This window comes from Serinus canaria, chromosome 1 (assembly GCF_022539315.1).
Source record: "Serinus canaria isolate serCan28SL12 chromosome 1, serCan2020, whole genome shotgun sequence".
In the NCBI taxonomy this organism is placed as follows: Eukaryota; Metazoa; Chordata; class Aves; order Passeriformes; family Fringillidae; genus Serinus; species Serinus canaria.
The window spans coordinates 46956156-46977965 of NC_066313.1; the positions used below are offsets into that span (position 1 = coordinate 46956156).

At 48.6% G+C, this 21810-nt stretch overlaps 1 protein-coding gene across 1 annotated transcript; it reads left to right on the forward strand.

Annotated features, from left to right (window-relative positions):
* The first annotated feature begins 4851 nt into the window (after window positions 1-4851).
* Window positions 4852-12566, forward strand: ALOX5AP (arachidonate 5-lipoxygenase activating protein). Its single transcript, XM_009102865.4, has 5 exons — window positions 4852-4990; window positions 8510-8609; window positions 9595-9665; window positions 10985-11066; window positions 11692-12566. Exons 1-5 carry the CDS (start codon window positions 4921-4923, stop codon window positions 11852-11854), a joined length of 486 nt encoding a protein of 161 aa, XP_009101113.1. The 5' UTR covers window positions 4852-4920; the 3' UTR covers window positions 11855-12566.
* Window positions 12567-21810: the final 9244 nt, after the last annotated feature.

Genomic DNA, 21810 nt, shown 5'->3' on the forward strand with positions numbered 1-21810 from the left:
AAGTGGGCTGATGGGTACCTCATGAAGTTCAGCAAGGAGAAGTGCAAAGTCCTGCAGCTGTAGACAGAAAAACCCAGCATCATTCACCAGGACATGCTGGGATCATCCATCTAGAATTCAACATGGCAGAAAGGAATTTGGGTGTCCTGGTGGACAGCAGGTTGAACATGAGCCAGCAGTGGGCCTTTGTGGCCAAGAAGGTGAATGGTACCCTGGGTCACATTAGACAAAGCATTGCCAGCAGGTCAAGAGGAGGGATTCTGCTCCTCTGCTCAGCTCTGGTGAGGCCACATCTGAAATACTGGGGGTAATTTTCTTCCTGGCAGCTGGCATGTAGCTCTGTTTCGGACTGGTGCTGGAAACACTGCTAATCACAAAGGGATGTTTTAGTCTCTGCTGAGCAGGACTTATGCAGAGTCTAGGCTTTTTCTGCCTCTCACACCACCCCACCAGCAAGTGAACTAGGGGTCCACAAGAGTTGAAAGGGACAGAGTGGGGACAGCTGACCCCAGCAGATCCAAGGATTACCCCTTACCATATGGCACCATGCTCAGCATATAAAGCTGGGGGAAGAAGGAGAAAGGAGAGAACATCTGGCGTTGTGGCGTTGTCTTCCACAGTAACCATTATGTGTGATGGAACCTGGCATTCCTGGAAATGGTTGAATCCCTGCCTGCCTGTGGGAAGCAGTGAATGCATTTATTGTTTTCATTTGCCTGCATGTGTGGAATTTCCTAACCCTTTTCTCACTTTTATCCTGCTGATTCTCTCCCCCATCTCACTGGTGGGGAGTGAGCAAGTGGCTGTGTGGGGCTAAGTTGCAGCTGGGGTTGAACCATGACAATGGGACAAAGAGGGTGAGGAGGAGGAGGGTGTGCCAGGGGACCTGGAGGGACTACAGCTTCTGTCTTCCAGCTCTGTTTTGAGCTGAATTTGTACCAAAGGAATATGAAAACAGTGAGTGAAAGGAGGAAGCCTGTGAAATGTGGAGAAGGAGGGTTTTTGAGGCGGTGCTCTGTCAGCTCATTCTCTTGGCTGTGCAGAATGAAGGCAGCATTTTAAAACCTGCAGCATTGCCCTTTTCTTTGTGCTGCACTTCACAGTTCCAGCTCTGTTCAGGCACTCTGCTGGGGTTTTGTCAGGTTCAGAGAGGATGGGACGCTGAGGCAGGCTGTGTGAGGGCAGGGAGTCACCCACACGTGTGCCGGTGCACTACAGCTGGTGGGGCTGCGCGCTTCAAGTTTGCAAAGCACATTGCTCCTATTAACCAGCCAGTCCAAGGGGCTTGTGTCCCCTTGCATTTGTGACAAAGCATGACAGCTGGGTGTCATCTGGCTTTCAAATGTGGGAGCTTCACACGAGCAGCCTTTATTTTATCAAGAGACACACTTTCACTGGAGTCCTTTCTCCTGAGCTCTGATCAGAGTGCATGAGAGGAGAGATGAACATCCCGAAAGGTATTTATAGATCTGCATTCCCACTCCTTTCCTCTTCACCATGAAAGCAATTCTACAAAGGGATTATTTTGACTGGCTGTTCAAGATTCCAGGGGAGGAGATTAATGTGCAGGAAGCCTTGCAGTGCAACTGGAAAAGCTTGCTGGCTTTGCACATTTTCGTGAGCTTCGTGGCTCACTGTGTCAAGGTTATCTTCCTTGGACAGGGTGATGTGGATGTCAAAGAGCCATGCGGCAAGCAAAAGGGCTGGGGTCTGACAGCAGCAGCTGAAGTGCTGAATTGCCTGTGCCTGAAGAAGTCTAACCTACTGGGGGTTACAGAAGGTGCAGGCACTGTTCCCCAAGGTGTGGATCCCTCCCTCCCCCCACACTCCCTTTTCTTTTTTTTTTTTTTTTTGTCTACTCAGGAAAATCCCTTACTTCAAATGGCCAAGTGATATATGATGGAGGTGTTTGGCACTGTTTCCCCCAGGTGGTCGGGGTTTTCCAGTGGTGCCAACTTTGTCTTATCCAGGCAGTGATCCTGTGTGTGTTTAGGTCTCAGGGAGAGGGAACAATTTAGTGTGTAGATATGGAAAAAGCTGCTAGCAGAGTCATTTTAGCCCCCCCTTGCCAAGGCAATTCCCCAGATTGCAAAAATATTGCCAGAATCTCCTTATACCCTGCAGCTATTACAGTGCCAAGGGCTAAGAAAGGTAATATTCCTTCCCACAAGAGGTTTCTGCTCTGTCTGGCTACACAACAGTGTTGCCTTGCCATGGTAAAGGGACCTCTTCTTCCATGTCTCACATACCGTCTTGATTTTCTTGTTTTTCCTCAAGCAGAGCCCTCAGAGTGATGCTGCACTTAGAAAACAAAACAAGCAGCAAAAACCAAACGAAACAAAACCCTGCAGTTCCTTTCTTAAGGCAGCCATACCAAAGAGATTCTTGCTGGCAAAGCTTTTTTCTCCTTGCACACCAAGAAATCATTTTAACAAGCCCTGGAGTTGATGTCATGTTTTTTTGTTTTTTTTTTTTTTTTTTACTGCAGGGAGGAGTGTGAAACCCTGCTTTCCTCCACACATACATGTGGGATGGCTTTGGAGCAAACCTGGGTGAGAGGAGGGAGCAGGCTGGGTTTCCAGAAAAGCACTGGCGATTTCAAGTGCTGAAATGCCAATGCATTTCCAGGGGACAGGGGGACATCATAAGGGGGAGAGCAGAAGAGCAAAGTGGGGATGAGTCTGTGGTGAGAGGCACTGGACAGCAGCAAAGCAAGGAGCTGCAAAAGAAAGAGCAAGACAAGGGGAAAGCAGAGGCATCAACAGCTCATCTCTCACGATGTGGCCAGCGCACAGGGCGAGGAATGGGAGCTTGGGTCAACCAGCTGGAAAGCCTGCTGGCATAAACTCCTGGTGTGTTGTGGGCTTTTGTTTTTTGCATTATGGAACTTCACACCTCAGCAGCCCGAGGTGTTCCTGCCCCCTTTTATACAAGAGTTCTGCTGAATAGAGTCACCTTCTCAGCGGGGAAGCGTATGTGTTTTCTTGGCAAGTTGGAGCAGGCTCATGTGCTTGTACTGCCACTTGTAAATCAAAAGCAAGCTGCAGGCTGCCTGCTAGGTTTGCACCAGCACAAAACAGGTAGCAGAAGGAGAATGCCTGCTGCAGGAGGACAAGTGGGAATCCTCCTACCACAGATGCCCTGAGGACCTGTGCTGTCCCCTTCACCCTCTTCTGTCAGCAGCTCCCTCCTGCTTGCCCATGCCCATGCACAGCTCCTCTCTTTACAGTCGTAACACTGATCTCTGCTTAGACAATATTTTTCTTTCGACTCAATTCCATCCTGGCTTTTGGGTGATGGGTTCTTCTTCTCAGAACATTAGTAGATGCTTCACATTAAATACCATCCCTAAATACCAGCTACATTCCTGTGCTCCATAGACCACAAAACATAAACATTGATGTTTAAGTAGGAAAAGATCCTATTCTGGGGAAAAAGAGAACTTTAGCCTGAATAAAAGTGTTCCCAAAGAGCTGTTGTCATTCTCTTTTTGTTCTTGGATTTGGGTTATTTCCTTGAGGAAATCTGGCAAAAGTTAAAAATCTGAAGGAAAAAAATCACAGGCCAAATCTAAACCTTGGTATTCTTTATGGCCTTGCTTCTCACACAGCTGTATCTGTATGGACTGTAGGGAAGGCATCCCAGAAAAGACAGATTTTCCTCTGCTGACTACATCACAGCTCACAGTTAATTACCTACCTCTGCCAGTTAATTTCTGTGTATTTGTTTATACCCAAAGTATATGAGAGTTTTCCATATGTAAGACTATAGATTATAAAAATTTGCATGATGGAGAGACTGGGTAAAAATACTATTGTAAGTTAATGTGTCCCAATTGAAAAAGATAGGTTATGCAGGTTGGCTCTGGCTGGAACTCCTGCCTGGCTGTGTCCCACCCAGAATGAGGTCTGATTTGCCTGTGACAGTAACTGGTGAGTGATATCTCCCTGCCCTTATCTCAACCCCTGAGCCTTTTGTTGTATTTTCTCTTCCCTGCCCAGCTGAGGAGGGAAGATATAGAGTGGCTTGGGTGAGCACCTGATGTTCAACCAAGGTCAACCCACCCCTCTGTCCAGCACTGCACTGCAGCCTGTGCTTCTGTGCCAGCTTCCTCAAGGGGTTGGATCCGAGCTGTGAATGTGCTGCAGCAATTGTGCTCTGCTATATTGGGCTCCAAGCACTAAAATTGGGGCACAACTGTGAAGTCTGAGCCTGTAAAATGCTGAATGCTTGTAGCTGTCAGTATTTTCCAAGGAGTTATTCGTAGGGGGCAGGATGCAGGATCCATGCCTGGTAACAAAAGACCTGTCTCTGTGCTCAGCAGCAATGCTCACAGCGCTGCTGTAATGCCCATTCCAATATGCCAGGGGGTTCAGGAGCTCTGGCTTGTGACCTGTAGGCCTGGGGTCTCCTCACTGGTGAGACTCATGGAGGAGATGTGACCAGGGAGAGCATCTGCATGAGAGCAGCCCCATTGCTGAGACTTGTCAGCATTATTTCTCCTCCCAGCTGCTTGTGGAGTGGCTGGACTTGCTGACCATGCTGTGGTAGCCTTGGTTGGTTTCTTCCAGCCTTCTGCTGTTCCACACAGCCAGCCAAATGCTCAGGCATGCTTTAGATATCCAGGTTTTGCTTGTGTGTAGGAAGGGCAATAAGTATCTTTCCACATTACGTATCATCTTAGACCACAGACATGTAATCTCTTTTTTCCCTGGGCTTCATCTGTACACGATGAGTGAGTGAGCCTGTGGTTGTTGGTCTGACAGGCACCAGAGCAGAGTGTGCTGCCACTCTCCTGTGAAACCATAGGAAGTGTTTCATGATTCAAGATAAGACCTTCACTTCACTTCCTCGTTTTGTGCTCAGAGCACTGAGCTGCCACCGAGGCTGCACCGTCCACCCCGAGAGCCCTCTCTCAAAATGGACCAGGAGACCCTGGGAAGCATTGTCCTGCTTGTCATCGTCACCCTGATCAGTGTTGTCCAGAACGGTAAGACAAAAATAAACCTTTATTTAAGGGATAGAAGGGAGCTGAGGAAAGTTCAGGATGACATATGCTGTGCTGATCTTTGGATAGATAATATTTAGTTATAAGTGCATGCATGCTTAGGCGTGGCTTTGGCTTTAGAAACGGCCTTCTAAGCATGGCATTTTTTTTGACATGGTGGCAGTATCCTGACAGTCAAGTGGTCTAACTCTCTGACATTCTGGAGTGAGTTTGTTACACTTTTCAGCTAATGTAAGGACTAATATGCTGGGATACCCTGTGACAGTATGAATTTTGATTTGATGACTAAGACCTCCTTTTCTGACCCAGGTCCCTGCTAGGTCAGCCAGAGCTGCCCTCAAGCTGGAGCCCTGCTGCCATGGGCAGGGATGGAGTCCCTGGGGGTCTGCAATGAGAGCTGGAGCATGGAGCTGGGTGAAGCTCAGAACTGGAGGAGTCTGTGTGGGCTATTTGTGGGCAGGCAGAGCTCCTACCTTCCTGCATCTCCAAGTCCTGCAGTATAAATAATCTCAATTATCTGTGGTCCCAAGAACACTGTACATTTCCTGAGATGATGAAGTTTCCTTCTCCAGCCCTTATTCAGACCTTGTGTAGTCCCTTGTATAGTTTTCAAGACTTTTTAAATAAAATAAGTATCTCTCCTGTGCAAATTTGATTTTAACTTCTTCATCCTCTCTTACAAATACTTTTTTTAGTAGGAAATTCTGCCCAGAATTCAAAGAAAGGATTGAGTTTTGCCTCAGCTGCACTACGTTTGCCAGGTTCAAAGAGATTCAGCAGTGGCTGGGCGGCTGGTGAAAATTCCAGAAATCTGTAGTGAAGCCTTCTTATTACAAATGGGAGATTCCCACTGAACACAAAGTCCTAGGAAATGGGCTATTCTTGGGCTGCTGCAGAGAGGGGAAAGTGGGGAAGTGGTGGGAGCCTAGCTGCCAAGGAGCCAAAAAAATAAAAGATGCAGACTGGTTTAGTTTCAACATAGGCAGTAAATGCCACATCATTTAACCCAATGCTGTTCTCTCGCAAATGCACATCATGTGACATCAGCAGAATATGGCACATACCGTAACTAAGATAATGTGTCAAATATACATTTCTTGCTATGTAATCATATAACTTTATATACAGGGTTTTTTCCTCTCACTCGGACATGTCAGACTTCCATCCATGTGCCTTTATCTGTCTGTGAGATTATGACCCATCTGCTACAAAGGGGAAGTAGGATGCTTGGCAGAGTCTGCCAAGCACGTGAGGCAGACAGCCCTAAACCATGATTTCAAGCTTTGTGTCATCTGGTTTCCCCTTCCCGAGCTTTCTTTCTAGAAAGACCAGACCTGATATGCAGTCTTGCAGTGAATGCAATTATGAAAGCAGTAGGAATGTTTGTCAAGGGCTATCAGGAGTGCTGAACTCTTGCTGAGGCTGTCGTTCAGCAAAGCACTTGGGCCTCTGCTTGACTGTCCCTGAGTGCATGAAGTCAGCGCCATGTAAATTCGTGATTAAATGCTTCTCTGCATAGGGTGCAGGACAAGACAGCAGCTGGAATGCTGTTGTTCCTGAAGATGGAGGTGGGCTGTGGTGCTGCCCCAGTCTGGTGTCCATTTACTGTCACCTTGTTCATGACAAAATCTCCACATCCTACGGAATGACTCACGTGGCCGCATACCATGGAGTGACGCGTGCAGCCTAAAGTTTTGTTCTTTTACTGGAGATGTGTTGCAATCCAGCAGCTTTCAGGGCAAATCAGTGGTCATTGCTGAGGAGACCAGGACAGAGAAAGCAAAGTGGAGAGAAATAAGGGGCATGTTTCCAAGCACTGGCTATGTGAGATCATCATCTCCCAGCTTCTGTTGGCATGGACTTGTGAAACAGCCAGGCTTACACTGAACTCTTGCACATTACCTTGAGCAGAGTGGGACTGCCACTGTTCAGCCTCTGGGCAGTCTGTGGAACCTCGGAGCCTCAGGGCATTATCTCCTGGAACAAATGGGGTGAATTAAACCTCTCCACTCCAGCCTTGCTCTGCTCACTCCTCTCATGATGGCTTGTGAAAGCACTCTCTTGCCTCCTAGCATAGTGGAACTTCTCTGCAGCAGCAAGCTGATATTTGGGAAGTGGCAGGATCTGCAGCAGTGGAGAGGGAGATAAATAGCTTGTTTGACTTTCTCAGAAAAGAGAAAGCCAAGTATGTGGTATTTTCTAGAGATTTTCAAGCATGATAAAAGAAAGGGAGGAGGTATGCTACCAGTGAGTCCATGGGGTCCCAGACCTGCAGGAAGTCCACTGCTGCAGCTCAGCACTGAACAAAAAAGTGCTGATGAACTCTGTCCTCTTCAGTTAGGTCCTCTTAGTGGCTGTAGGCAGGGTAACCTCTTGCCAAAGGCTGTGCTGGTGTGCAGACGGAAATGCTGAGAACTCTGCCACTGGATGGTGCCTGGTCCCCCAGGAGCACCAGCACTGTGCTGGTGGCTGTGGGAGGATCTGCAGCCTGGCTCAGAGTAGGGGTGCTGGCCTAAAGCCCTGTGGGTTTTCCTGCAGAAGGAATGTATGTACCCAGGGGATCCCACAATACTGGGAACCAAAAAATCCAGTCATTTTTGTTAAAGACAGTGGAAGTACAAGAGAGCTATTTACAGCGTCGATGAAGGGGAAAAAAAAGGCAACTCTTCAGATTGCAGGGATGAAATCCTGCAGCTTATCTAGCTAAATTTTTATTGCTATAATAATGTATTTCCTGATGGGTTATCTTTCATGTGTATATATTAGGTTAATATTCCAAGCCATAGAGTGATTTGGAAGCACTTGAGATGGGGTGCACGACAACAGAAAGCTTGCAGCTTGTAGCCTGCCAGAGCTCTCTCTGGTGTACTTAGACATATGATTGATGGTCTCTGGTTTAGTGTCATCAGATAAAACGTGTTTGTCAAGAGCATGATGCATTATCTTGAGGTGCTGCATTTTTGCAGCAGCTAACACTCTGACACAACTCTGTTGCTTAAAAGGAGGATACACAGAGATCAGCCATTAAGACCAGGCTTTCTTTGGGCCTTTCTGGGAAAAGAACCAGCCCTGCAGGATGTCCTTGGTTTGGCAAATGGGTTTCACTAAAAGAGAATAGACTCCCTTGTCTCCCTACTCTGTTGGAGAGCAAGATTTGGGGTTGGCAGCTCTGACTGGAAAGCTCTTTATCCCCTGGGAGCTCAGAGGACCAGGTCAGGGCAGTGCTTCTGCAGCAGAGATGCAGAGACTGCCCAAAGTGCAAAGCTGCAGGGATTGGAGGTGAGAGCCTGCTACCAGTCACACACAGACATGTGGGGATGCATGGAGGGTTTGGTTAAACCTGGGTGACAGAGCAAGCACACTGGCCACATCCTGCACCCTCATGCCCCTGTGTCTCCTCCTGCCATCTGTCCATGGGAACAGAGCTGAGCCCACAATGCCCAGCTTCTGCAATATCTTCAGGTGACATCTCAGACTGAATACTCTGTGGTTTTTTAACAGCTTTTTTTGCCAACAAAGTGGAGCATGAAAGCAGACACTGCAATGGGAAGGTGCTGCAGCGGCAGGGATCCTCCTCCTTCGACCGTGTCTACACCGCCAAGTGAGTAGACAAGAACTGAGGGGTCGGTGAGGGCAGAGTGGGGCTCATCATGCTCTGCATTAAAATTAAGTCCAAACCCTTTTAGGGGGCAAGGGGTGGATTCCAAATTGCCTCAGAGGAGGGCTTTGTACTTAATCCCTACCTGTGCCCAGTGTTCAGACATGAGGTTTTTGGATATATTTGCTGGATGAATCCAGCACCCTTCTTGCCACCATGTGCTGCATCTATATAGGTCTTGCAGCCATCACAAGTGTTGTGTCCCTTCATTTGGGAGCCAGTTCACTCTTCCCTGCTGGAAGTGTGGCACGGGCACAGCCAGAGTGTTAAGGGCTCAAAAGGAAAGAGCCAGCAGATCGTCCAGCATGCTGAGGAGCAGGTAGGTGGCAGAGCTCATACAAATCCCTTGGTCTCTGGCACCTCCCTTGGCACACAGCTCTCCACTTCTCCACTCCTTTGCCACTTGGAATGACTCTCGACTTCTTCACTTCTCCCCCTCAGAAGGCATTCACAGCTGAAGGAGGCAGCTGGACACCTTTCCTGTTCCCCTGCAAAGACACGTGGTAACTCTGTGAGACACTCTTAGTTGTGACACAACTCTACATTTGTTGGTTTCATCCGATAGCTTTATTAATACGACTCAGTTAAAAGGACTTTAGGCCAGTAAAGCTCACAGCATCTATCATGATCCAACAGGTTAGGGAGAAAGTGGCTTCCACAGGTGCCAGGCAGGAACAGGATGGTTTGTTTTCCTCATCAGGTAGCACAAAGGCATCCATTATCTGAATGAGAAAACAGGGAAGCCGACCTGTGTGAGGAGCCCAGCCCTTGGCAGGTCAGGAGCCTCCCACTGCTCTGGGGTAGCAGTCTGCTCTCAAGGGTGCTAGTGCAGCCCAAATTCATTTGCCACCAGTCTCTGCTGGTGAAACATACTGATTTTTTTCTGTTTGCCTGTGCTCTGATTTCTGTCCTACAAATTCCATTCCAGCCAGAACTGTGGGCATGCCTACCCTACCTTCCTCGCTGTGCTTTGGTGTGCTGGCCTTCTCTGCAGCCAAGGTAACACCCTTTTGTTTGTTTGTTTGCTTTTCCCCCTTCAACCTGGCACCACATTCAGCAGAGGATGGTAAGCAGTATGGAAGTTACACTTTCAGGGATCAAGCCTCCTGCATCAGGGGAGCCTCTCTTACCCCCCTGTCCTGGAGCTAAGCATGCTGCTGGGTTAGCAGCACACTTATGGCATGGCTTGGCTTATGTCAACAGATGTGTTCCCAGACTTAATTCAAGGTAGTCCAGGCCAGGGACATTTCCCATACTGGCATTATGGATGAGTTCCCTTTGTTTTGGGTGAAGGGTTTAGTACTTGGTTGCTGGATTATTGCCACATTATTCCATCTTGGGACAGAAAATGGGCTCAATTTACTAAATTGCCAGAACTGCCACCTCTCCCCCGTGCTGAGAACCACCCAGGACTACTGACCTGCATTTCTAATTGTGATCCCCTCCAATGCAACATGAGTTTATCTAACATAAGGATGAGTGCTTACCTGGGCTATGTATCTATTCTTTCTGGAAAAAAAACCCAAGTTTCTTAACCAGGAGAAGAAGAAGGGAAAGGCTAGAATTATGGGGGAAAGCCCTTTTTTAATGCTCAAAAGTTAGTATTGGACCACAGTGTATCCTCCACCAGCTCCTAGTGAAGTACATCTACCAACAGCCTTCTCTTTCTGGTGAGGACAGTGCCTGAGTTGGGGCTCTCTTTCCTAAGCCTGGTACAGCCCACAGTGGGTTTCACAAAATCATAGGATTGTTTGGGTTGGAAAAGACCTCAAAGATCATCTGGTTAAATCTCCCTTGCCAGGGGCAGGGTCACCTTCCACCAGACCAGGTTGTTCAAAGCTCACTCCAGCCTGGACTTGAACGCTTCCAGGGATTGGGCATGCTTCTCTGGGAAACCTGTGCCAGTGCCTCATCACTCTCACAATGAAGAACTTCTTCCTTATATATAATCTAAACCTGCTTTCTTTCAGGTTAAAGCCATTTTCCCTTTTCCTATGTGTTCATGTCCTTGTGAAAAGTCCCTCTCTATCTTTCTTGCAGGCTCCCTTTAGGTTCTGGAAGGGTGGTGGTGAGTGTGTGCCCTGCAGTGGGCACAGCTGTGTGCAGGATTACACCCACAGAGTTTTCAGAAAAGCTGGAGTGAGGGCAAGGCAAGTGCTGTTACCCATGCAGAGGTCTCTATCCCAGTTCCAGTGCTTGTCCCATAACCCAAGCCTGCAGATTCCCATTTCCATTCCAGGCCAGGCAGCAGATGGGGACAATGTGTACAATGAGAGCTGGGCTGGTGTTTTTAATGCCTTGTTTTGTCCTTTACCCAGCTCCTGCTGCCTTTGCTGGCCTGATGTACCTGTTTGTGAGGCAGAAGTACTTTGTGGGCTACCTTGGAGAGAGGACCCAGAGGTAAGGACTTGCAGAGCCTCTTTAAAATATCCAGAATGTGGGAGCAGCACAGCTGGATGCTGCACATCCACAGGCAGAGCCGCTGGCTTCTGGTGCTGCCTGCAAGAGCTGCTGGCTTTAGGTAGTGCAGGAAAGCCTCTCTCTTTTGGATGAATAGAGGTAGCTGTGGGAGATGTTGGATGTGCAGCAGCACTGGGGTCAGGGGACCTGCAGCTCCTGCTCACAGAACTCTCTACAAACACAGGTTTGCATGTCTGTGCCACTATTTGCACAAGATTGTCCTTTCATGTTTATATTAATAAAGCAAATTACACGCATGTGAAACAGAGTTGTCCCACAGGCTGTAATGGATAAGAACACATTCAAGTGCCTCTGAACAGACATTTTTGTAAGCAGCAGCCTACACTGAGAACAGAAGGTCTAATCCAGATCCAAATGGATCCTGAAAATTACATTTAAGTCCTCTCAACTGCCTGGCAATGCAAGACAGAAAAGAAATTTCCCCCCTCTCTCTCAGCCCCTGAGGTCTTTCAGTTGGTCTCAGCAGCAGAGCCCTAAGTCTGAGGGTTCTCATGTGAGATGATGTCCATTAACAAATTGCTTTCCCCCATTTCTGTCTCCTCAGCACTCCTGGATACTTGTTTGGGAAGCGCATCATTTTGTTCCTGTTCCTCATGTCTGTGGCTGGAATACTTAACTACTATCTCGTCTTCTTTTTCGGGAGTGACTTTGAAATACACATTAAGACGATAACCAGCGCGATCTCTCCACTGCTACTCATACCCTAACTCCCCACAGCACCGAGGGGTCAGCATGCTTCATATATTGATGCCCAGAAGCTGCTATAATTCAACTGTTTAAGAAATGAACCCATAACCCAGTGAGATTTCTGTAAATCTCATGCTTGACAAGCTCTGTAGTTTGATTTAGCCTTGCTTTTTTTTTCTTCAGGAAAAAGATTTATCATGAGCACTTGGCATGCCCAAGGAATGGTAACAACTTTCAGTTAATTCTTTAGAATTTTTTCCCTAAAGGGCATCTTGCAAGCTGACTGCATGCCTGGAAGGGACATTGTATGCTTGCTTCATAACTGTGTCGTGCTTAGCTTTTGTCCCAAACCCCAGGATCCTCCCAGTGTCGTTCCTGACTGGTGGCTCTCCCAGTCACCCTGAGATGCAAGAACAGCCTTTCACCAGCATTCCACAGGCCCCTGCCCGCACAAAGGCGTGGACCAGCCTCTTCACCTACCCTTTCCCTCCGACTTGGGGATGACCAAGCTCATGCTGTTGCAGACGGTGGCAAATTGTCCCTTTCTGGTGTTCCTTGATGAATATTCATGTGAGCAACACTCAGCACACTGATCTCATTTACACTTCAGCCTCTTTGTTCTCCCAGAACTGGGAAAAGGAGTGGTGTGTAAATGAAGAGCTGGTGTATCGCCGGTGGGGTTGGGTTTGTTTTGATTGGCTTAATTTAATAAAAGAGCCTAAAGCGATGAAATGTGTCTGCTGCCGTCTTCTTTGCCCGGTGCGCAATCCCATTGCTCCGTGGCTCAGCCGCTGGGAGAGCGGGGCAAGGACAGGAGCGCCGGGCGCTTTGTGCGAGCTGCTGATCGCGGCCCCGAGAGCACCCAGCTGAACAACTCCCCCTCTATGAGCACGGTCAGTGCTCTGCTTCCAGCCCTGACCGTGTGCCCCGCAGGTCCACCATGAGGAGAGCTTTGATTAGTGGTGCAGACCGAGGCAGGCAAACGGGTCTGTGCAATCTTTTTAAACATTGCTACCCTCCGAGTGCTTAAGCTCTTAAGCCTGTCTGATTGCTGCACGCAGGATGGATAAAGCTGTATTTTATGGCTCCTTCGGGAGGGAATGAGACTCCTCGCTATGTGAGAAGAGGGTTTGCGGAGCTGTTCACAAAAGCAGGTGCAGAAAGCCATCTGCCTTTGTACTGCACCTTGGCGCTGTCTCATGGGGCAAAGGTGCTTGTGCATGGTTACTCTGCTCTTTTTTTTTTTTTTTTTTTTTTTTTTTTTTTTTTTTTTTTTTTTTTGTGTGTGTGTGTTCTTCAGGATTCTTAGCTGTGAAAGATTAGTAATAGACACATTTATTGCATGATGACTATCAATGTTCTCACTGGTTAGAATAGGTAATTAAAAATATTTAATCTAGCCTTCCAACCTATGGCTGTTGAGACACCTTATTCCCAGACAGGGCACTCGTGTTCCTTCCCTCCCATCCTTCTCATAACACACTCCAAATACTCCTCACACCATAACTTTTCTGCCATAGTTCTCTTCATAACTTCTTATCCTTGGTGGAGACCCTCTACCCTTCTTTCCCATGGTGTCAACCCATCAAGGGATGGCAGCACCCCAGGAGGAGAGGGGTAACCCCAGTGGTCTGGAGCTACAGAGTTCTTCTGCATTGCTGGGAGCAGCAAAGGCTCATGCTGCCTCCACCTTTAGCCAGTTCAGAGCAGGAGAAGCTACACCAGTCCCGGCTCTCCAGCCTGTTTGGTCTCCCTGAGGTCTGGGACTTGTTAATGGAAACCATCACTTGTGGGAGGTGACTCTCCCAACTCTGTGTGTCCACCTTGAAGGTTTCCTCAGATGGCTGAGTCTCCCCTGGGGATTTTTTGCCCTCTATATCAAGAAACAGCTCACTTGAACTCCTACTTTCCTCTGTTAGCATGAGAAGTGACTCTCCACCAGCCAGCCATAAAGGGAAGAAGATTCTCTTCAAGTGTCTATTTTGGGTCAGATAATCTATCATAGCACTCTGTGGCCTCTCCATCAGACTTGATGGTCCTTGTGGGTCCCTTCCAACTCAAGAGATTCTGTGATTCTCTGTCAGCTGGATGGTTGGTTTTTACACGCTTGTACTTAAGTATGATCAGGTCATCTTTCAGAGGAACCAAAGCCCATCTTTTGCTGCAATGTTTTATTTTGCAAGAATGTTTCCTACTTGCTTCCTCAAAACCTTTCTGATAATGAAAGAGATTAAAACGTAGGCAAAATCCATTTTCCATCTATCTGTAAAGGGAAACAGTGAAACAGTGACAGTACCAAACAAAAGGTGCAACATAAATTGATCACTATGTAAATTCTTGGTGACTATCACGATGTGTTTTCCATATTACAGGCAGGCCTTGTGATTGCATTTGCCTTCCCACTCTTTCTGTGCAAGGAAGGCAACGTCAGTGATATTTGGGCTTTTCTCACAGTCTTACACAGCTCCAGGTTTTGTTTTCAGCAGCAAAACCACCCTGATCTTGTTGGTATAGTTGTCAGCACTTAGCACACCATCTACTAAGAAAGCTGCACACACAGGCTCTTTGCAAGGGGGTTGGACTAGATGACCTTTAAAGGTTCTTCCACCCCAAACCAGTCTATGCTTTTATGATTCTACAGATAAACATGCAAAAAAACAAACACCACTGCAAACATGCATGCTGGGGTCACATTCACAAGAACCTGTGAGGACCCATTGAGCTGCACTGGACTTGGGGACGTGGTTGGTGGCAGAAGTGCCAGTCCCCTCTGATGGCTCCTGCTTAAGGCTGGCTTGAAAATTCCAGGGGCCAGCGCACGTGGTTGGTGCAACGCACAGCATGGCAGCTCCTGACCTGGAGCCACAGCTGTGTATGTAGAGCTAATGCTTCCCAGCTCTGCTGATCAGCAACAGTGTGGCCAGCAGGACCAGGGAAGTGATCATTCCCCTGTACTCAGCACTGATGTGGCACTGGAGACCTGGTTGCTCTCTACAACTACCTGAAAGGTCTCTTCTCCCAAACAGCCAAGCAATAGGATGAGAGGGAATAGCCCCAGGTTGCACCAGAGGAGGTTTAGATTGGATATTAGTTGAAATTTCTTTACCAAGAGGCTGGTCAGGCATTGGAACAGGCTGCCCAGGGAAGTGATGGAGTCATCATCCCTGGAGGTATTTAAAAGCTGTGTAGAAGTGGCACTGAGGGACATGGTTCAGTGTTGGACTTGACAGTCCTGGGATAACAATTGGACTCAATGACCTCCTAAGTCCTCTCCAACCTGAATGACGCCGTGATTCTATCATTGTGTCGATGCTACTAGCTGTCCAACTTGCTGTGTTGCCAGGCTGTGGGCTTTGCTTCACCAGTGACTCACTGCCACAGAGTGCCAATGCCACGCCTCGTGGCTGTTCGTGCATCAAAATGCCAGGTGCACAAACAAACATTCTGTCCATCAGTGCATGTGCATAGGCACAGTGTGTTTGCTTACCTTCTCTGTCTGTATATCTGTCTGTCTATCTATCTATCTATCTATCTATCTATCTATCTATCTATCTATCTATGTATTTATGTCTCTGACCATGTTGTAGGTGCTGAGTCACGTGGGTGCTGAGGCTGTTCAGGGAGGGCAGGGAGGCAGGCTGCTCAGGCAGCAGCCCTCTCTCAGCTTGCCGGCTGTGCACATCAGAGACTGCAGAGCCTGCTGGAAGCCGGGATATGGCAGGTTGCTTTTGATCTGCTGACAAAGGCCTGGAATGCATAGCAATATTTCTGCCACAGTAACCACGTCTGCTTCCTTACAGCACTACAACCCTCTAGTGGAAACTCGGCCCCATTGGCATGCTGGTGCTGCTGGCCCTGGCATGAGCTGCTCCCTCAAGGTTTGAAGCCTGACAGCAATGCAAAAGCATCCACATTTCTGAACAGGTGTATTGTTACTAGTGAATGCTGTTTATTATTTTTCTTTTAAATAGGAGGCCCAGTCCTGAAGCAGGACCCCTCCCCTACCCATGCCAAAGCAAGCAGTCCTGCTTAGCACAGGCTCTGAGCAAGCAGGTAAAATCTGAGTGAAATAAGAAATTTGTGTGCACCAGCTACAAGGGTTTCCTGCAGTAATTCCTACATTCCTAGTTTCCAAGAGCTTGGAAAATCATCCTGTGCAGTGTCAGTTTGGACTAAGTAACACCTCTGCCAGGTGAGGTTTCCAAATGTGGGGAATGCAATTCTGCTGGCATGGAGGAAAGACTGACCCTGGACTCCTTCTTCAATTCTCACCTGCTCTGAAGTTACTTTCTTCTAGCAGAGTAGTAGGTTTAATATTCACAGAAAGCTTTCCAATGCCCTGTTGGGATGGGACACTGCAAGGCACTGAGCACTGGCCCTAGGCAGGGGCGTGCCACTTGCAGATGGCGCTGGGAGCAAGACAAGTCCATGCTTGGAAATAGTCCACCCATCATAACTGAAAGGGCAGTAAAAATGGAGAATAGTGGTAAAAGCATTCAAATTGTGTCATTTTAAGTTGGTCTCGTGTTCCTGCTGGAGTGAACAGGGTGAGCATTCCCATGAAAAAGCCCTTTTTTGAGGGGCTCTGCAGAGCCCAGCAGAGCTTACCCTTGCAGAGAACATGTGCACTCCTGGGAAAGGGAAGGACATTGTACACCATGAAATTCCTTTGGAGCATGTGGGGGACAGATACCAGCTTCACAGTCCCTTTGGGTGAAGAGGACTGCTATCCCTGGAGCTGCCAGGGAGCATGCAGGACACCTCAACTGTGGTTCCTGTCAAGGCAGTTCAGTGCCTCAAGGGGTGAGGGTGGAGAATCAGCCATTGCATTGCTGGCTGGCTGCAGGGGAGCAAGAAGTGCTCTTAGCAACCCTGCTGTGATCCCCAGGTCCCATGGAGAGGGGAGTGGTGAGCTGTGCTCCTCATTGTCCCTGCCCTGGCAGAGGGGGGCTGTGGGCAGCAGAGGACCAGCTCTGCTCCATCGTGCCTGCCAGAACATCTCACAGCTCCCAGCCAGCACACAGAAACACAGAAGCTGGCAAAAGTGGGATTCTGCCCCAAAGGACAAACAGCCTCCAGAGTGAGATGTTTTTCCCCTTTAGAGGAGAAATAAATAACTTTTCAATTTCAGCTGCGAGGATCTTCGCACTGTGAGATGATTTCATCAGACAGAGGAGCTCCTGGGGCTTGGTGCTGGCTGCCTACTGAGCTGCTCAGATGCTGTCCTCTGGAGCTTCCTGCTCATCCTCAGGCGTAGGGAACCAGGCACCAAAGGGCCAGCTGTGACACGGGGTGCAGAGAGGAAATGGGATGTGTTTTCCACCTAAAGAAATGAAGGTGTGTTGCTGTTGCAGTTATGGCAGTGCTGTTTCTGCCATTTGGGAATTGGCAGGGACTTGACTGTGTGCCATGACCTCTTGCAAGGCCAGGGGTTGCTTTGGGAGGCCTCAGAGCAGCAGGCTGCTGCCTGCTGTGCTGCTCTTCACCACCACTTGTACGAGCACATGATTGATTTATTGTTCCTGTGTTTGCCCAAGAGAGTGCCACTGCTGCCTTCATCCCCAAACAATGTTTTCTGTGCTTTTGGCACAGCACTTCAGAAGGTGTCAGTCTGATCCAGCAAGAGCCCCCTTGGTCCTCTGGGATTGAACAGAACAGCATGGTATCTTCTGGCCAGCTGCTTCTTGCTATTCCTTTTGCTGCAGCAAAGGAATTTCTTTTCAAAAGGCAGTGTCAGCCTTCCCACTGCCCTCAGCAGATGGGAGGGGATGTTGGAAGTCCCTGCCAGCAGCTGTGAGGCTGCAGTTGTGTGTCCCTGTGCTCTAACACCACTGTGGGGACCACACACCTTTGCTGGTGGACAGATTTACCTCCTTCTCTCAGCCCAGGCAGCTTCAGACATAAACCAAAGCAGGCAGTCATTTGTCACAGTTTAAGTTCCAGCTCAGTCCTGAGCTATATTTAACAATACTGAGGTTTCTTGGAGTGTGTCTTGCTCCCCTTGCTTTCAGCAGAGGCATTGCTGAAGAGCAGAAAATCATTATTTTCATGGCATGACCCACTGCTTGGATCAGCTCTGACCTCATTCCCCAAATCTCATGTGCCCACTCTCCCTGCTGCCTTCAGGCTGCTTCCCAAGCATTCCTTTCAGTGCCGGCTTCACTCATTCATCCCTCTCTGTGTTTGTTGTCCCCTCCATATCCCTCCTAATCAATGCACCTACTGGCAGAGCCACCTGATAAGCCATACAGGGACCTGATCTTGCTGAAAACAACCTTTTTTCCCCCTTTACTGGCTTGTTTTCTAACCTACCTCAGCACCCTGGTCCCCACACTGCACATGGGGACATTAACAGAGGTCCTTGTGGGGCTCACCGTGTTTCCCTTCTGCGTGGTGTAAATGCTGTGCTGCTGTGTCAGTCTTGAGATGCTCCTGTGGGGTTTAGGTGTCCTTCCCCTAGTTCACACCAAGTCACCACAGAGTCACCCAGAGGCCAGCCCTTCCTCTCTCTCTTCACACTGTCTGTAGGATTGGCACAGCATCCCACACAGCACAGAAAACACGACTGACCTGGGGCTCTTGCCCAGCTTGCAACCTCTGCTGCAGATCTCTGGCAGCACAGACCTTACCCACGACGTACCAGTGAGTGACACTGCTCACAGGTGTGAAATAGCAGCAGGAAACTCTGCCCAAACTTGTTGTGGGGACCAAATACCCTGCTGGTCATTGCTCATCCCACCCACGGCTGGCTTTGTTCGTGGGTTGCTGTATTTCAGAAAAGTACTTTCATTTCCCAAACAGGGTCTTTGGTTTGTAAGTTTGTGGGGGCTTTTCTGACTGAAATAGAAGGATGTAGCCCTTCTGACAGGGCTGGAAGCAGCAAAGACTTGGCTCAAAATTAGAGGTTGCTAATAACACATCCACTCCAACTCCTTGGCAAAAGTCAGCTGAACTTTTTCTGTTCACACACAGTTCACACGGCCTTGGAAACAGTCTTTTATAGCAGAAATGAAAGCCAGAAAGGGGGACAAACAGTGACACACTCCTACCTGTTCACAGCCCAGCCATCCCAGCGAGGTGCCCTGAGCCAGCAGGTTGTTTGCTCCCAGGAGGTGACAAGTCCCCATCCCACCAGAGCCACACTTCTCTCTGGGGTTGTGTGTGCTTCCCCAAGCCTGACATTTCTCAGATGCTGCAAGCCCAGAGCTCATGACTTATCACATTTGCACCTCAGTAATAGCTACCTCCAGTATTTCACTGTGAAACGTGTTTGGAAGAGGCTGACCTGGTTTCCAAGGTGTTGAGTGTCCTGCATCACCACTCACTCTGTGGTGGGCTGATTTGGCATGCTGCATCACCCCTTGCCTCTCTTCCCTCTTCTCTCCCAGATCCCCTGTGGCATGTTCTGGTTTTCCCCTGCCCTGTGTGGTCTGAGGAGCTTTCAGATGACAGCATACTCAACGTGCTAATTTGGAGCAGCAGGATCCCACCAGGGCTGTGTTCCCAGCACTCAGCGGGCACTGGGCACAGCGTGCTGGGTGTTCGCTTCCTGTGGGATGCAGAGATGCTCATCTGTGGCCATGGGCATTGCAGACCCACCAACAGCTCTGTGATGCACAGAGCTGCCCCAGGCAAACCTCTTGCCCTGCTGAGTGGGTGGGAGGGGATCTGGGTGGGTCTCCCACATGCTGCCACCATGCAAATTAGGAGGGTAAGGAAGGCTGAGTTGCGAGGCTGCACATCACATGAAAGCACTGTGTTTTCACACACCACTGAGCACATTTGATGTCTTGCAGCCACTGGGGGGAGGGGGTTCATAACTTTGTGTGCTTATCCCAACACTTGCTTTCCCAGTCCTGGTCCCAGTGTCTCAGCACCACCTCTGCTTCAACACCAGCCCTCAGCAAATCTCTCCCTGAACCGCTCTATCCCTTCAAATGGCAGAAGATCTCTCCTTTCTGTGGGTCACACCTGTCTGCAGGAAGAGAGAGGCTAGATCTGCTGCTAGGTTAATTGCAAGGTGGGGAGCTGTGCTCATCTCTGTGCAGTGTGTTCTGCTCAGTGTAGCTGAAGAGGTTGCACTTGAAGGTGCCTGAGTAGTTGTGGTGTTGAACTTGGGATCAGCACAGGCTTATCCTGTGCAGGCTCAAATGCTGCTTTTAAACACAGCCAGAATTAATAGGAGGCCTGGGGAGTATCATTCTGTTTGCCTTGTACACTTAGTCACAGGGATCTCTCTCTCAGCCACCATTAGAGGCAGGATCACGTTGACAAACATTTTTTGGGTTGACTCAGTTCAGCTGATCTTATGTTATGATGAACTTCTGCTCACAGCCAATTTTGCAAAGTGCACCATGGATGTCCAGCAAGGCAGGGGGAACAGAGTGGTGATGCTCACTGCTAACCAATTAAGAGACACCCTGCCAAATTAGTTTCTTTGTCAAACTATTCAGCAAATAGGATGGTACAAATGGTTTTTATTAGTGTAGCATGAAAAATTCAGCACTGTAAATGAGAGAAGGATTAGTCCACAGGCCCGCAAGACCAGAGCTTGTTCTCTCCCTCCACCATCTGATGAACATGAGTCACACACACACCTCAAGCTTGGATGGTGCCAAGCTGCTCCAGGGCTTGCAATGGAGAAGTCTCCATCTCCTCACATTTCCCAGGGGAGGAGACTTCTCTGCTGGCCTGGGGTGTGCCACAGTTCTTGTGCAGGAGCTCCACACAGCTGCAGCCCCAAGGGCAGTGACAGCATCAAGGTGGGTGCCAACACTCTCCTCAAGGCTTGGGTGAAATGGACATGTCTTGGGATTTGTGGTGATGGGAACAGCAGCCCACAGAGTAAAGCACCCCATTGTCATCCCCAGTCCACTTGGGGAAGCTCACACAAGCCTGCAGAGTCACACCTCCTGCATCCTGTGCTCAGCCTCCTTCAGCAAAAATGCCACCAAATGCAGGCAAGCTCGGGGCACAGGTCAGATGAGTGGCTCCAGCAGCTGTGGGACAACATTTGGCAGGATGTTTAATGCTTCCTCCCCTCCCTTTTGGGCTGAGAGAACGCAGAGGGTGATGCAGCAATTGTTTCTTCAGCGCAGCCTGTGCTGCAGCTCTTTGTTATAGTGGAGCTGCACCAAGCCTGAGAAGGCAGCACATCCCAGGAAGGCTTTGTATGTGGACAGCTCCCTAACTCTAGATCAAACCAGCCTGCACTGGGTTTTGGCAAGGGTCAGTTGGGGAACATTTCCTAAAAGTTTTATTCCAAACTTGTCAGTGTTTTTTACTGTTGCTTTGTGAAGGTTTTCTAACCCAGATGGCAAATTCCAATTGGCTTTTCCCCATGTTTGGCTAGTGTAATATATGTAATAGTGTGACAGGTTTTACAGTAACAAGAGATTTATTGCTGATTATTAGTCCAGTTTCTTAGTCTTTCCTTATAAAATACAGCAGAAATTTGTGGGATATTTGCTTAAGGTGTCCATCCCTACCATAAGTGCAGTCGTGGTATGGCCCTGTCAGAGCTATACAAAGCTACATAACTCATTCTTTATACTCATCATATACGTGGGTAAAAATGAAATTATGACATATATCCAATGTTCTGGGGGTGAAGTACTGTGCCCAGTATGCCAGGAGACCCTACTGATTACATGATGGCATTTGTTGTCTTACTTCTGACAAAAATCTAGTGACAATGACATTTTAGGTACAGGCTTAAGTGTGTCTTGGATGGAAGGTGCAAAGAGCACCAAAACAGAGTCAGCTTCTCACAAAAGACCTCTCTGTGCAGTAGCTGTGAGGGAAGCAGAGCTGTGACCCCTGCTCCTGAGGACCTGTCACTGTCTGGTGCCTCAAATACTGTAGTTTTGGGGTTGGGGTAAAACAAACTGACCTGGGCTAACTCACACGCTCCTCTTCTGCCTCAGCACATATTATATCACTCAGTTCAGTGCTTTCCAACAGGTCTCAGGATTTA